The following is a 13,393-nucleotide window of genomic DNA, read 5'->3' as shown; positions in this document are numbered from 1 at the left end:
GATATATCAGCTATGAATTAAAGGCAGAACGGACTCAACGGCTGAATGGCTAATTCTGCTCCAATATCTTATGGTCTTATTTAACAATTTTCCCAACCACTGGATGTCTCGGTGCACATGAATGGTCAATAAAGCACTTTTCAGGTATAGCCACTATTATGCTGTAGGAAATACAGCAGCCAGTTTGTACACAGCAAAATATTGGCCAGTACACTATGATAACTGTTGTCTTCTTCAAAATATTGGCATAGGATCCTTTCCATCCACCTTCTCAAGAACTTTAAGGTCTCACTGAAAAGCAGTACTTCTGACAGTGTAGTATTTCTTCCTACTGCATTGAGGTGCCAGCCTTGATTTGAGTGCTCATTCCTCAGGTTGAACATGAACTCAGAAACTGATGTCTTAGATTCAAAGATGTACAGCATGGAAACAGACTATTCCGTCCAACTCATCCATGCAGACCAGATGTCCCAACCTAATCTCGTCCCACTTGCCAGCATTTGGCCCATACCCCTTCAAACCATCCAAATGCAATTTAAATGTTATAATTGAACCAGCCTCCATCACTTCCTCTGATAGCTCATTCCATACACACACCACCCTCTGCATGAAAATGTTGGCCCTTCAGTCCCTTTTAAATCCTTCCCCTAAACCTATAGAGATTAGATACCCGACAGTGCGGAAACAGACCCTTCGGCCCAACCAGTCCACACCAACTCTCGAAAGAGTAATCCACCCAGACCCATTTCCCTCTGAATGATGCACCTAGCACTATGGGTAATTTAGCATTATCAATTCACCTGACCTGCACATCTCTGGACTGTGGGAGGAAACCGGAGCACCTGGAGAAAACCCACGCAGACACGGGGAGAATGTGCAAGCTCCACACAGACAGTCGCCCAAGGCTGGAATCGAACCCAGAAACCTAGTGCTGTGAGGCAGTAGTGCTAACCACTCAGCCACTATGTCACCGAGTTCTGGATTACCTCACCCCAGGGAACAGACCTAGTCTATTTACCCTGTCCATGCCCTTCATGATTTTATAAACCTCAAGAAAGTTGCCCCTTGACTTCTGATGCAGCAGGGAAAATAGCCCCAGCCTATTCAACCTTTTCCTTTAGCTCAAACCTTCGAACCCTGCTAACATCCTTGTAAATCTTTTCTGATTCCTTTCAAGTTTCACAACATCCTTATGATAGGAGGGAGACCAGAATTGCACACAGTGTTCCAAAAGTGGCCTAACATGACCTTCAAACTTCTATACTCGGTGCTGTAACCAATAAAAGAAAGCATACCAAATGCCTTCTTCACTGTTCTATCTACCTGCGACTCCACTTTCAAGGAATTATGCACTCCAATGTCTCTTTGTTCAGCAACACTCCTCAGGACTTTACCATTAAGTATATAAGTTCTGTCCTGATTTGTCTTTCCAAAATGCAACACCCCATGATACTAAATTAAACTTTATCTGCCACTCCTCAGCCTATTGGTCCATCTGATCGAGATCCTGTTGTACTCTGAGGTAATCTTTGCCATCCACAACACTTCCAATTTTGGTTTCGAGTTGATTAGTGACCCACTAAGCTACAGCTGATGATAGGACATATGCATGCCTCTGAACTATTGTGAAAGTGAAAAATTAAGTTCAAGAGAATTTGCAGTGTGTGATTTAACTGATATTTAACTTTGACAAATGCAAAGATGCCTTAATTGTAATGATTTGATAGAATTGGAAATTGTTGAATGCTTGAACTGTGAAAGTATTTTCAGGAAAAATGATGGACTAGCAAAATGCACATTGTATTTAATAATAATAGAGAAGGAAATTTTCTTGTTTGATCATTATATTGACATTTTATTGGCAGAATTGTTGCAACAACTTCAGCAACAGTTACTGGAAACTGAGAGAAAAGCAGCAACATACATGAAGAGGTACAGAAAGATGCAAGAGGATTACCACAGCTTGATTGGAGTCACTGCAGAGCTTGTAGATTCTTTGGAAGCTACAGTAAATGGGAAAATGGTAAGATTCTTTAAGATTGCTCCGTCACCATTGCTGGGTAAGTGCTAACCACCAGAAGGACAGACTCACTAGAGGTGACAATGCAGTGGAATGCAGTCGGAAAGGAGTGATTCTGGGAGTCCTCATTGTGGATTCTGGAGCTTCATGAAGTGTTATGACATTAGTTCAAACATGGGCGAGGAACTATCATGCTGATGACCACCTACTGCACTCCCTCAGCTCCTGAATCAAAATTTCTTCGTGTTGAATACAACTTGGTAGAAGCACTGAGTTTATCAGTGACATAGAATGTACTCTTGTAAAGCATCTTCAATGTCTTTCACCAAAAGAAGTCCAGTAGCACCAAATATTGACTAAGCTGGAGTAATGAGAGAACACAAGGGTCCACTCCAATCTACGTGTCAAAAATTGCAGCTGTCAGAACTGGTATGTGTGATAGACCCATCTTCACACTGAGGTCCACCAGTTGCCCTCTATTGTGTTGTGCAGCATTATCACTGTGCTAAAGGAGGATGGCTTCAGATCTGGCTTAGTAGGTCACCAGTTGGCAACCATGAAAAGTTGTGAACCATCAGGAGCAGAATTGCATTCAAACACACTCACAAAGTCATGACCTGCTAAGTGTTTCCCTCTTGTTATGGACCACTCAAAACATTCTTAAGCAGGCAGCTCAGACCATAACTTTGCAATTTGTTTCGGTAAGTGTGCAGTGAAAATTATCTGGAGTGAGGTAGCTAGGTTGACTACCAGGTTTTAAAGCAGACAAAAATGTATTCACAAGATTACACAATGAAACACAGAACAGAATAAAGAACCCCTACAGAATTCAGTCTATCCAATCTAGACTTAATTATGCTGTTCCAAATATACATAACAGTCCTAATAAGCAAACCCCCTTAAAAACCAGTGTAAATGGAACAGATGCTTACAGATTGAAGTTAGAAGAGCAGAAGAAGAGAGATAAGTTCCACACAGCTTACTGTTGAACTTCCAAATAGTTCTGGACTGAATTCAAATGCTCAGCTGGAGAGCTGACCACTCCTCTTCCATTGTACATGTCACTTTTAAAACATGACCACTTTGACCTAAAGTCTCATCCGTTCAAGTATAAACAAAAAGGCCTCTCAATACCCTTTAATCTCTGTACCAAACCAGACCAATCGGCACTGGGAACGGTTTATTACCTCTCTGAAAAACTCCAAGGACACATTATCCTTGAGGAAAGGGAACAGCTTTTTGAAAAAAGGAAACAGTTTTATGACACCACGCCCCCCCCCCCCCCTTTTAAAAAAAATCATCAATACCTCATCAATGGCTTCATTTTTAAAACCCTTCAAAACCCTAGTTAGTCGTCAAAACACACATATATACCATACTAACTATAAACATGCACAACCGCATGCGAATTCAGGCCATGGCACACCCGCCAGTGAATGCCTATGTATCTAATTCGAGCCTCGATAACACATCGGCAATCACATTTTCGCGACCTGTCACATGCACAATTGTCAAACTGAATGGCTGCAACAACAAGCTCCATCTAGACAGTCTGGCATTTTTGTCCTTAAAAGTTTTCCATACATTTCAACAGCTTAGGATCAGTCTATATGATTGCCTCAGATGCATCACTGATAATATAAACATTGAAATGTTGTAATGCCAACACCAAGCTTAAAGTCTCTCTCAACTGTTGAATATTTCTGTGGATGAACATTCAACTTCCTGGAAAAAATACCTGATGGGTCTTCCTATCCCTTTGTCATCCTCCTGCAGGAGCATTGCACCAACACCCACATCATTGGCATCGATAGCCATCTTGAAAGGATTCGTGAAATTAGGTGTGGTTAATACTGGGGCAGTGGTTAACACAGTTTTTAAGCTGTCAAATGCCTTTTGACAGTCCGCTGTCCACTGAAATTTCTTGCCTTTATTTTAACAATTTAGTGAGTGGAGCAGCCACACTGCAAAATTTCAGCACAAACGTCCAGTAAAATCTACTCAAATCCCAGGAACCTTAGTACCATTGTTTCTGTCGATGGTGTGGGAAATTCCCCAATTACCTTCGTTTTTACATCCCATGGAGTCATTTGTACATGTCCAGTAACATGGCCCAGGAAGGTGACTTGGGCTTTGCCAAAAATCACTTTTAGCTAGGTTTACCACCAAGCCTGCCTTCCAAAGTCGATTGAATAAGTCCAATAAATGCTGTAAATGTTCCTTCCGTGACTGACTAAAAATCACCAGGTCATCAATATACACCACACAGTTGGGTAATCTGGCAATAACCTTATCAGTCAGTCTCTGAAATGTGGCTGGAGCGTTTTTCATACCAAATGACATGACTTTGAACTGATGTACTCCATTTGGCGTTATGAAAGCCGAAACTGCCTTTGCTCTCTCTGACAGAGGTACTTGCTAGTAGCCTCTGAGCAAGTCCCACTTAGAAATATAAGTTTTTCCCACTTTTTCGACACAGTCCTCCAACTGTGGAATTGGATATGCATAAGTCTTTGTAGTGGCATTGACTTTGCGATATTCTACACATAACTGTTGGATACCATCTGTCTTTGGCACCATGACTGTGGGTGAGCTCCAGTCACTGTAATTCACTTTGATTATGCCATCTTCGAACATGCACTCTATCTCGTTCTGAACCGGTGCCAATTTTGGAGGGTTATGCCTATCAGGATGTTGCTTAATCGGAACAGCATCTCCTATCTCTACATCATGCACAATTAGATTAGTACTTCCCAGTTTATTTCTGCATATCTCTCCATGTGAAAATAATAACTCTTTCATGTCATTTCCATTTTCTAGTGGAAGGTAACTCAATTTATCCTAATTTTGACAACGTCCTTACTGTCCAATTTGATTTGAGGAATGTCCAATTCAGAATCCTCTGAACTTGGTTCTTCCTTCTGTGCTGTAATCATTAACACCTTCTCCTCTTGCTTCCCTTCCCTATCAAAATACCTTTTGAGCATGTTCACATGACACATTCTGTGAGATTCCTTCCTGTCTGGAGTTCTTATCACGTATTTCATTTCATTCAATTTCTTCTTGATTTGTTAAGGCCCACTAAGCCTTGCTTTTAAAGGCTCACCTGTTACTGGAAGTAACACCAATACCTTATCCCCAACTGCAAAATTGTGAATTTGTGATTTTTTTTATCCACCTCCTGGTTCTTTGTATGCTATGATACTTTTAAATGCTGTCTAGCCAATTCTCCAGCTCTATTTAATTGTTCTCTAAAATTTGACACACTGTCCAGATGGGTGGTCTCTGAATTCTGACTTATTAATTTCTCCTTTATCAATTTTAACGGTCCTCTTACTTCTTGCCCCAAAATTAATTCAAATGGACTGAATTTGGTCAATTCATTTGGTGCATCTCTGATCACAAAAAGTACAAACAGAACTCCCTTATCCCAATCATCTGGATAATCCCGACCATAAGCCCTCAACATTGTCTTTAGTGTTTGATGCCATCTTTGTATCGCTCTCTGCGATTCTGGATGGTACACAGTAGATTTGAATTGCTTTATTCCCAAGGTATCCATAACTTCCTTGAATAATTTGGATGTGAAGTTTGCTTCTTGACCTGACTGGATCTCCATTGGTAATCTGTATTTAGTAAAAGAAATTAAATAATTCTCCTACAACCCTTTCAGGTGTGATGTTGTGTAATGGGATTGCCTCTAGAAATCTAATTGACACATGCTTATTGTTAATAAATACCTATTCCCACTTTTTGTTTGAGGTGGGGAACAACACAATCAATCAAGACTCCTGTAAAAGGTTTCTCAAATGCTGGAATAGGTATTAAAGATGCAGGTTTTATTACTGCTTGTGGTTTTCCGAATAGCTGACATGTAAGACCTCCACGTGGTAGCTCATGCACCACTCGTTGCACCTCCTTTCCATACCCTACTGGCAAACAATTTGATGAACCCCTGTCCATTTCTCATCTGTTTGAATGTGTGATGGTCTCCATTTTCTCATTAAGACATAATTTGTTAAGTAATAACACACAGGGATGCATTCACTCTCCTTTGTAAATGCCTTTTGATACAACTGTTTTCTCATTTTTCTGCTATAACGATCAGCCTAGCAGAGCTAAAGATACTTACATGTTTACCTATTTGTTCCTGCTCTGTCCCACTTATCTGATCAGAAAAAGTCTCGGATAAAGCTATGTCAGCTTCCTTATCTGTGCCTTTTGATCTCTCCTGCTTCAACTTGTGCCTCTGTGTGGTCACAAGATCACAATCAGGGAAAATTCCTGGAAAAACATTAATTTCTTCAGTTGCCTGCATCTGTACTGGCTTTTCAACCAGATTAGGGAGCATGCCTGCCGATGAATCAGCTATATCATTTACAAGGACAGATTGTATTCCTGGAGCTGAGAGTTTGTCCAGTACTCCTACCACAAATTCTCCACTCTTCTCTGGACTCTCTAGCCTCACTTTCCATAATTGAGCATTTTTTGTCTCACCATGAATTCCTGTTACAAGTACCTTTTCTGGCAGTAGTCCCTCAGTAGTACGTACCTCATCATCCTTCAGCATCACAAACTGAGAGGATCCTGTTGCCTCAATATTGTAACCTCTTTACCTGCTACTCCCGACTAAGAAACCTTAGTTCTTTGAGGAGGTGACAAAATAGTTCAACATAGGTCGAGCAGTGGATGTGGTATATATGGACTTCAGCAAGGCATTCGATAAGGTTCCTCATGGTAGGCTCATTCATAAAGTCAGGAAGTATGGGAGATTTGGCCATCTGGATTCAGAATTGGCTGGCTTTCAGAAGGCAGAGTGTGGTTGGAGATGGAAAGTATTCTGCCTGGAGGTCAGTATTGAGTGGGGTCCCACAGGGCTCTATTCTTGGGCCTCTGCTCTTTGTAGTTTTTATAAATGACTTGGATGAGGAGGTTGAGGGGTGGGTTAGTAAATTTGCAGATGACACAAAGGTTGGAGGTGTCGTCGATAGTATAGAGGGCTACTGCAGGTTGCAGCGTGACATAGGATGCACAGCTGGGATGAGAAGTGGCAGATGGAGTTCAACCTGGATAAATGCAAAGTGATGCATTTTGAAAGGTCGAACTTGAATGCTGAATATAGGATTAAAGACAGGATTCTTGACAGTTTGGAGGAACAGAGGGATCTGAATGTGCAAGTACATAGGTCCCTCAAAGTTGCCACCCAAGTGGATAGGGTTGTCAAGAAAGCATATGGTGTTTTTGGCTTTCATTAACAGGGGGATCAAGTTTAAGAGCTGAGAGGTTTTGCTGCAGCTCTACAAGTCCCTGGTGAGACCACACTTGGAATATTGTGTCCAGTTCTGGTCACCCTACTATAGGAAAGATACAGAGGCTTTGGAGAGGGTGCAAAGAAGGTTAACCAGGTTGCTGTGTGGACTAGCGGGCTTGCCTTATGAAGAAAGGTTGAATAAGCTTGGACTTTTCTATCTGGAGAGAAGTAGGAAGATAGGAGACCTGATCAAGGTATACAAAATAATGAGTGGCATAGATAGAGTCAATAGCCAGAGACTTTTCCCAGGGCAGGATTGACTGGTATGAGGAGTCATAGTTTGAAGATATTAAGAGGAAGGTATAAAGGAGATAGGTTCTTTATGCAGAGAGTTGTGAATGCATGGAATGCGTTGCCAGCTGTGGTGATGGAAGCAGAGTCACTGGGGACATTTAAGCGACTGCTGGACATGCACATGGATAGCAGTGAGTTGAGGGGTGTGTAGGTTAAGTTACTATCTTTTACATTTGGATTAAACCTTGGCACAACATCGTGGGCCAAAGGGCCTTTTCTGTGCTGTTTTATGTTTTATGTTCTATGTGAATACACTTTACTCTTGCATGTATATTTTTTAAGCAGATCTAGCACTTCCTCCTTAACCAACCTCTGATCATCTTGTACGCTCTGAGGCAGTTGTCTAACTTTCCTTGTGCTTTTTGTTACCGATCCAACAAAACTTCCAGGCTTGTCCAGTTTTCCTACATCTGGCTTTCTTCTAGACTACCAACACTGTGATTTCATGGCGCCCACTTTATTTCAATGAAAATACTGGAGCTTTTTAACTTCTTTGTCCCCATCAAGGGTTTTTTTTTAAACCCGGTGATAAGCTATCTTTATGATCTTCACTGAGATTTACCTTTCCTTTTCCACGTGAGGATTTCTCTTTGCCCCAGTTTCTGTCCCTCATAGACAGAAATTGATTCTGGAAGCCAAACCGTGTTTTATGGAGCAGCTCATAATCATTAGCCACTTCAGCTACTAACCTTGCCATTTTAACACTCTACTCTTCCACATGAGTTTACGCTGCTTCAGGCAGTAAATTTTTGAATTCCTCCAAAATAATTAACTCTCCAAGGGCATCATAGATTCGCTCGATTTTTAAAGCTCATATCCATCTATTGGTATTACTGTTTGATCTTCTCAAACTTAATGTAGGTTTGACCTGGGTCCCTCCTTAGATTCCTGAAAAGTTGTCTGTAGGTTTCTGGTGCAAACTCATATTCACTTCAAATGGTTTTTTTTCACCTCCTCATACTCCCAGATACATCCTCTGATAGTGGTGCGAATACCTCACTAGCCCTACCTGCAGGTTTCATTTGGATCGAGAAAATCCACATTGCCACTGGCCACTGCATTTGTTTAGCCACTTTTTCAAATGAGATGGAAAATGCTTCCACATCCCCATCAAATTTAGGCAATGCTTGAACATACTTAAACAGATTCTCACCACGCTTCTGACTACCAGGGGCTTGCTCATCCTCACTAAGCCTACCCTCAGCCTTTATCTCCAGCCTTTTAAGCTGACTTTCCATTTTGTCTCAGTTTTGAAATTCAAAAGCTCTCTCTTTTTCCCTCTCTTCTGCTGCTCTCTCTTTTTCTCTCTGTTCTGCTATTCTCTCTTTTTTCCTTCACTTCTGCTTTTAATCGTAACTCAAACTGTTTCACTTCTGCTGCCCTTATCTTATCTCTTGCCTGTAACTCAAGCTGCTTCATTTGCAATTGAATCTTGTCATTTCGAAAGATTCTAATGATTTCTCCAGCAAGTTTAAATGCTGAGCTACTACTATAATTATTTCTCCTTTCCTCACAGAAGCAGGCAGATTCAGTCCCAGTTGGCTTGCTTATTCCTGCGGCTTGGTCTTATTCACGTTTTGCACAACTTCCAAAGTAATCACCTCCACTTCCAGAAAACTTTTAGTGACTGAAAGAGCCATTATGATCCCAAGCTTTCACTGCCCAACCAAACCAAAATAAAGACACTAGCACCTACCGCTAACTGTTTAAAATACTGCAAAGCGTTCCCAATCTGTTATGGACTAGGTCAGATCACTCAAATCATTCTTAGGCAGGCAGCCCACACCATAACTTGGCAATTTGTTTCAGTAAATGGACAGTGAAAATTACACGGAGTGAGGTAGCTAGGTTGAGTACAAGGTTTTAAAACAGACAAAAATGTATTCACAAGATTACAAAATGAAACAGAAAGAGCAGAATAAAGAATGCCTACAGAACTCAGTCTATCCAAACTACACTTAATTATGCTGTTCCAAATACACATCACAGCCCCATAAGCAAACCCCCTTAAAAACCAGTATGAATGGAACAAATGCTTAAAGGTTGAAGTTAGAAGGGCAGAAGGAGAGAGATAGGTTCCACACAGCTTATTGTTGAACTCCCAAATAGTTCTGGACTGAATTCAAATGCTCAGCTGGAGAGCTGACTACTCCCCTCGCATTGTACATGCCACTTTTAAAACATGACCACTTTGACCTGAAGTCTCACCTGTTTACGTATAAACAAAAAGGCCTCTCAATACCTTTTAATCTCTGTACCAAACCAGACCAATCGGCATCGGGAACAGCTTATGACCCCTCTGACAAAAAACAAGGACACAGTATCCTTGAGAAAGGAACAGCTTCTAGAAAAAAGGGCCCAGCTTTGTGACACTCTGCACTTTCTGGCAAATCAGTCAATTAACCCTGGTTCAATGAACAATGGAGAGAGCAATTCAGGAACAGCAGCAGACATAGCCAAAAATGAAATGCCAATCTGGTGAAAACACAGAATTACGTACATGCTACATTTCGAAATTAGCCTGCATGAGACAGAGCTAAGCACCACCAGTTGATCCAAGCAAAGTCTGCAAACCTATAATAGTGGGCAAACAGTTAAAAGGAGGAAGAGGCTCCATCCACATGCCCATTCTCAATGTTAGTGCAACTCAACACAAGTGTAAAAGACAAACTGAAGGCTGTACAGTTAAGTCATAATACACATAAACTTCCTGAGCATTTATTTTGAGTGCCAACTTAAGGGAATGACGTGGCATACAGTATGCAGCAGCAGGAAGCCAGTCACATTAAAGTGCTCTGTCACAGCAAATGTGTTCTCTTTTCTGATATCATTGGATTCAAAAGATAAAATATAAGTAAACAAACTTTAAAGAATCTAGATTTTATTTTTAAATTGATATTCCATAAACATGAAATAGTTCCTCAGAACCAGAGAGGGTTATAAGCAGTAACTGAAGTTACGACATCATTAAAAACCAAGTCACACTTACTTCAACCAGGTGCAAAGTTTTCAAGGCTTTTTGCACGTTAAAGTCCGCATCAGTTCATAAAATTTCTTATTGATTGCATTTTGGATGCATGGATGTTTCATTAACTGCTATGGGAGCCCATATAGAATTGAATGGAATTTATTAGTTTTGAAAGGTGAAGCAGTAATGTAAACGACTGTGAGGTAGTTTGTGGAAAAGCAGAAAAAGGAAATTTAATTGATGCTAGAGTAAAAAAAAAAATAGTCTGAGGTTCAGTGGTACAACAGTAGGGATATCACAGCATGAAGATGGTAAAAAGAAAGCTACTCTTGATATTTCTCGGTGTAAACTGCAGAAAAGCAAACAGTTCAGAATGACTAACAGATATTGCTGTCTGTAACTTCAATATGCTTGTGTAAAAATGTGAAAGAAACTGGAACCCCAACAGAAAGCTAGCATAGTAAACAGAATCTTCACTTTGAGATGGAGATGGTTTTGGAGGGAGGTGAGTTGACAACTTCTCACTTCTAGCAGACATGTAGGTCTAGCAGTATCTTCCTGCTTCTGGCCTATTTTCAGTAAAGCAGTTTCTTGGGGGTAACTGCCAAAGATGGGTAGCTAATTAACTGATTAAAATGCCAACTGAGGATGCTGTTCAAATGCTGTCTAGAATTTACAGATGGCATGTGAGTGTCAACAGTCTGGCTGGAGCCGACAGGTTGGTGGCCTCCCAGTGCATTGCCAGAGGTGCAATTTGCAAAGCAGTCCAGCTCGGGACTATTGTGACCATGGGGCTACTGTTGCCAGGCAGTTTGGTATATTTCGCAAATTAGGTGACTTCTTGGTTCCACCCACAATAGCAGTGACAACCTGTTTTTAAGGGACAGTTGGCTGCCTAGAACCTCAGGCGTTCCCATTGCCCATCACTATGCAGAGCCTATCTGCTGCCTGTAATTGGAGGTAGTTGGGTGGTGGTGGGCGTGCTCTTAATTTTCCACCACCTCATAAATCTCTTCCAGGCTCTCATTATTGCAACATCCAGATTTCCAACTAGAATTCAGCATAGCATTGATATCAGGACCCTGGGTTCAAATTAGCGCCTTTAAGTGACAATTCCCGTTCAGAGATAAGGAGAGATCAGACCATTTACTTGAATTGAATGATGGGAATTTTGAATTTGATGAGTTGGAGGACCAGAGCTCTTTGTCTGTTAGTCAGTCAAGTTGAGGGCAGCAGGAGCTCAGATGTGAGCAGCATAATGTATCAGGAATTTCGAAGAGGTTAACTCATTTTATTGTGACTCTATGACTTTAAGGAATTCTTTGGTAAATTACTGTAAATTGTTTAATTGTAGCCCATGCCAGAAGAATGTGGTCAGATTACATTTAATATGTATAATATCACCTCTAAAACTAATTAAACTAGAAGATATAACAGCAGAGATGGGCCTTCACCCTGTTGATTCTGCTCTGCCATTCAGTTTGATCAAGGCTGATTTGATAATCATCAACTCCACTTTCCTGCTTTCTCCCCAACACCCTTGATTAAAAATCTGTTTATCTCAGCCTTGAATATACTTAACAACCAAATTTCCACAATCCACCGCAGTGAAGAGTTCCAAAGATTACTACCTTTGAATTGAAGATGTTCCTCAGGTCTGTCCATATGACCCCTTATTCTAAGGTTATTCCCTTTTGTCCTTGATTCTTCAACAAAGAGCAACATCCTTTCTGTATCTATCCTCCTTCAAGTCCCCTAAGAATCATGTATGTTTCAATGAAGTTGCCTTTCATTTTTCTAAATTCCAGTGAGTACAGGCCCAACCAACTCGACCTCTCTTTATAAAATAGTACTTCTAGACCAGTTATCAGCTCAGTGAATCTTGTCAGGACTGCCTCCAATTCCTTGGACGAAAACTGTTCATGATATTTTAGCTGTGGCCCGACCAGTGTCTTGTATAGTTTAAGCAAAACTTCCCTACCATTACACTACATTCCCTTTGAAATAAAGAGCACCATTCCATTCATCTTCCCTTTACTCACTAAACCTGGATGCTTTTTTTTTGTGATTCATGGGCAAGGATTCGTAAAGTTACCTTGTAGGTTTCTGCAGTCTTTCTCCATTTAAATAATATTCAGCTCATCTATTCTTCCCACCAAAATGCATAACGTCACATTTTCCCACGTTATATTTCACCTGCTAAGTTTTACCCAGCTGTGTAACCTTTCTATATCCCTAGACAGTTGCCTTACCCATTTTATTTTTGCCATCTGCATACCTGGTTATAGTTCATTCACTTTCCTTATCCAAGTCACTAATTCTTTTGTAAATAATTATGGTCCCAACCCTGAACCCTATGGTACACAGTTAGGTAGTTTACTCTTGAAAATACCCCTCGTATCCCAATTCTTTGCTTTCTATGAGTTAACAAATCCTCTATACTAATACATCACCTCCAAAACCATGAGCTCTTATTTTATTAAGTACCTAATGAATGATACAGTATCAAATGCATGATGAAAATCCAAATATATCACACCCATCTCTTCCCCTTCATTTAACTTGCTTGTTACCTCTTCAAAGAGTTTTAGTAAATTTGTCAGACACGATTTCTCCTTCTTCAAGCCAGACTAACTCTACTTGATGTTATTATGTATTTATAAATGGTCAGCTATTTCATCCTTTGTAAAATAATCTTTAACATTTTCCTAATAACAGATGTTAAGCTAACTGACCTGCAGTTACTTGTTTGTCTTCTCTTTCAAAATAAATATGTTATATTGGTAGTTTTCCAATCCTT

At 40.5% G+C, this 13,393-nt stretch overlaps 1 protein-coding gene across 9 annotated transcripts in view; it reads left to right on the top strand.

Annotated features, from left to right (window-relative positions):
- Positions 1–13,393, top strand: part of armc9 (armadillo repeat containing 9) — a 157,496-nt gene that overhangs the window by 55,311 nt on the left and 88,792 nt on the right. For all 9 annotated transcript variants that reach the window (XM_072572497.1, XM_072572495.1, XM_072572496.1 and 6 more), the window contains exon 8: positions 1,866–2,023. In XM_072572497.1, coding sequence (XP_072428598.1) covers positions 1,866–2,023 — 158 coding nt within the window. The remainder of the gene's footprint in view (positions 1–1,865; positions 2,024–13,393) is intronic.

Source organism: Chiloscyllium punctatum, chromosome 6 (assembly GCF_047496795.1).
Source record: "Chiloscyllium punctatum isolate Juve2018m chromosome 6, sChiPun1.3, whole genome shotgun sequence".
Taxonomy (NCBI): domain Eukaryota; kingdom Metazoa; phylum Chordata; class Chondrichthyes; order Orectolobiformes; family Hemiscylliidae; genus Chiloscyllium; species Chiloscyllium punctatum.
Note: the sequence above shows the minus strand (reverse complement) of the source record. Positions and strands in the feature narration are given on the sequence as shown.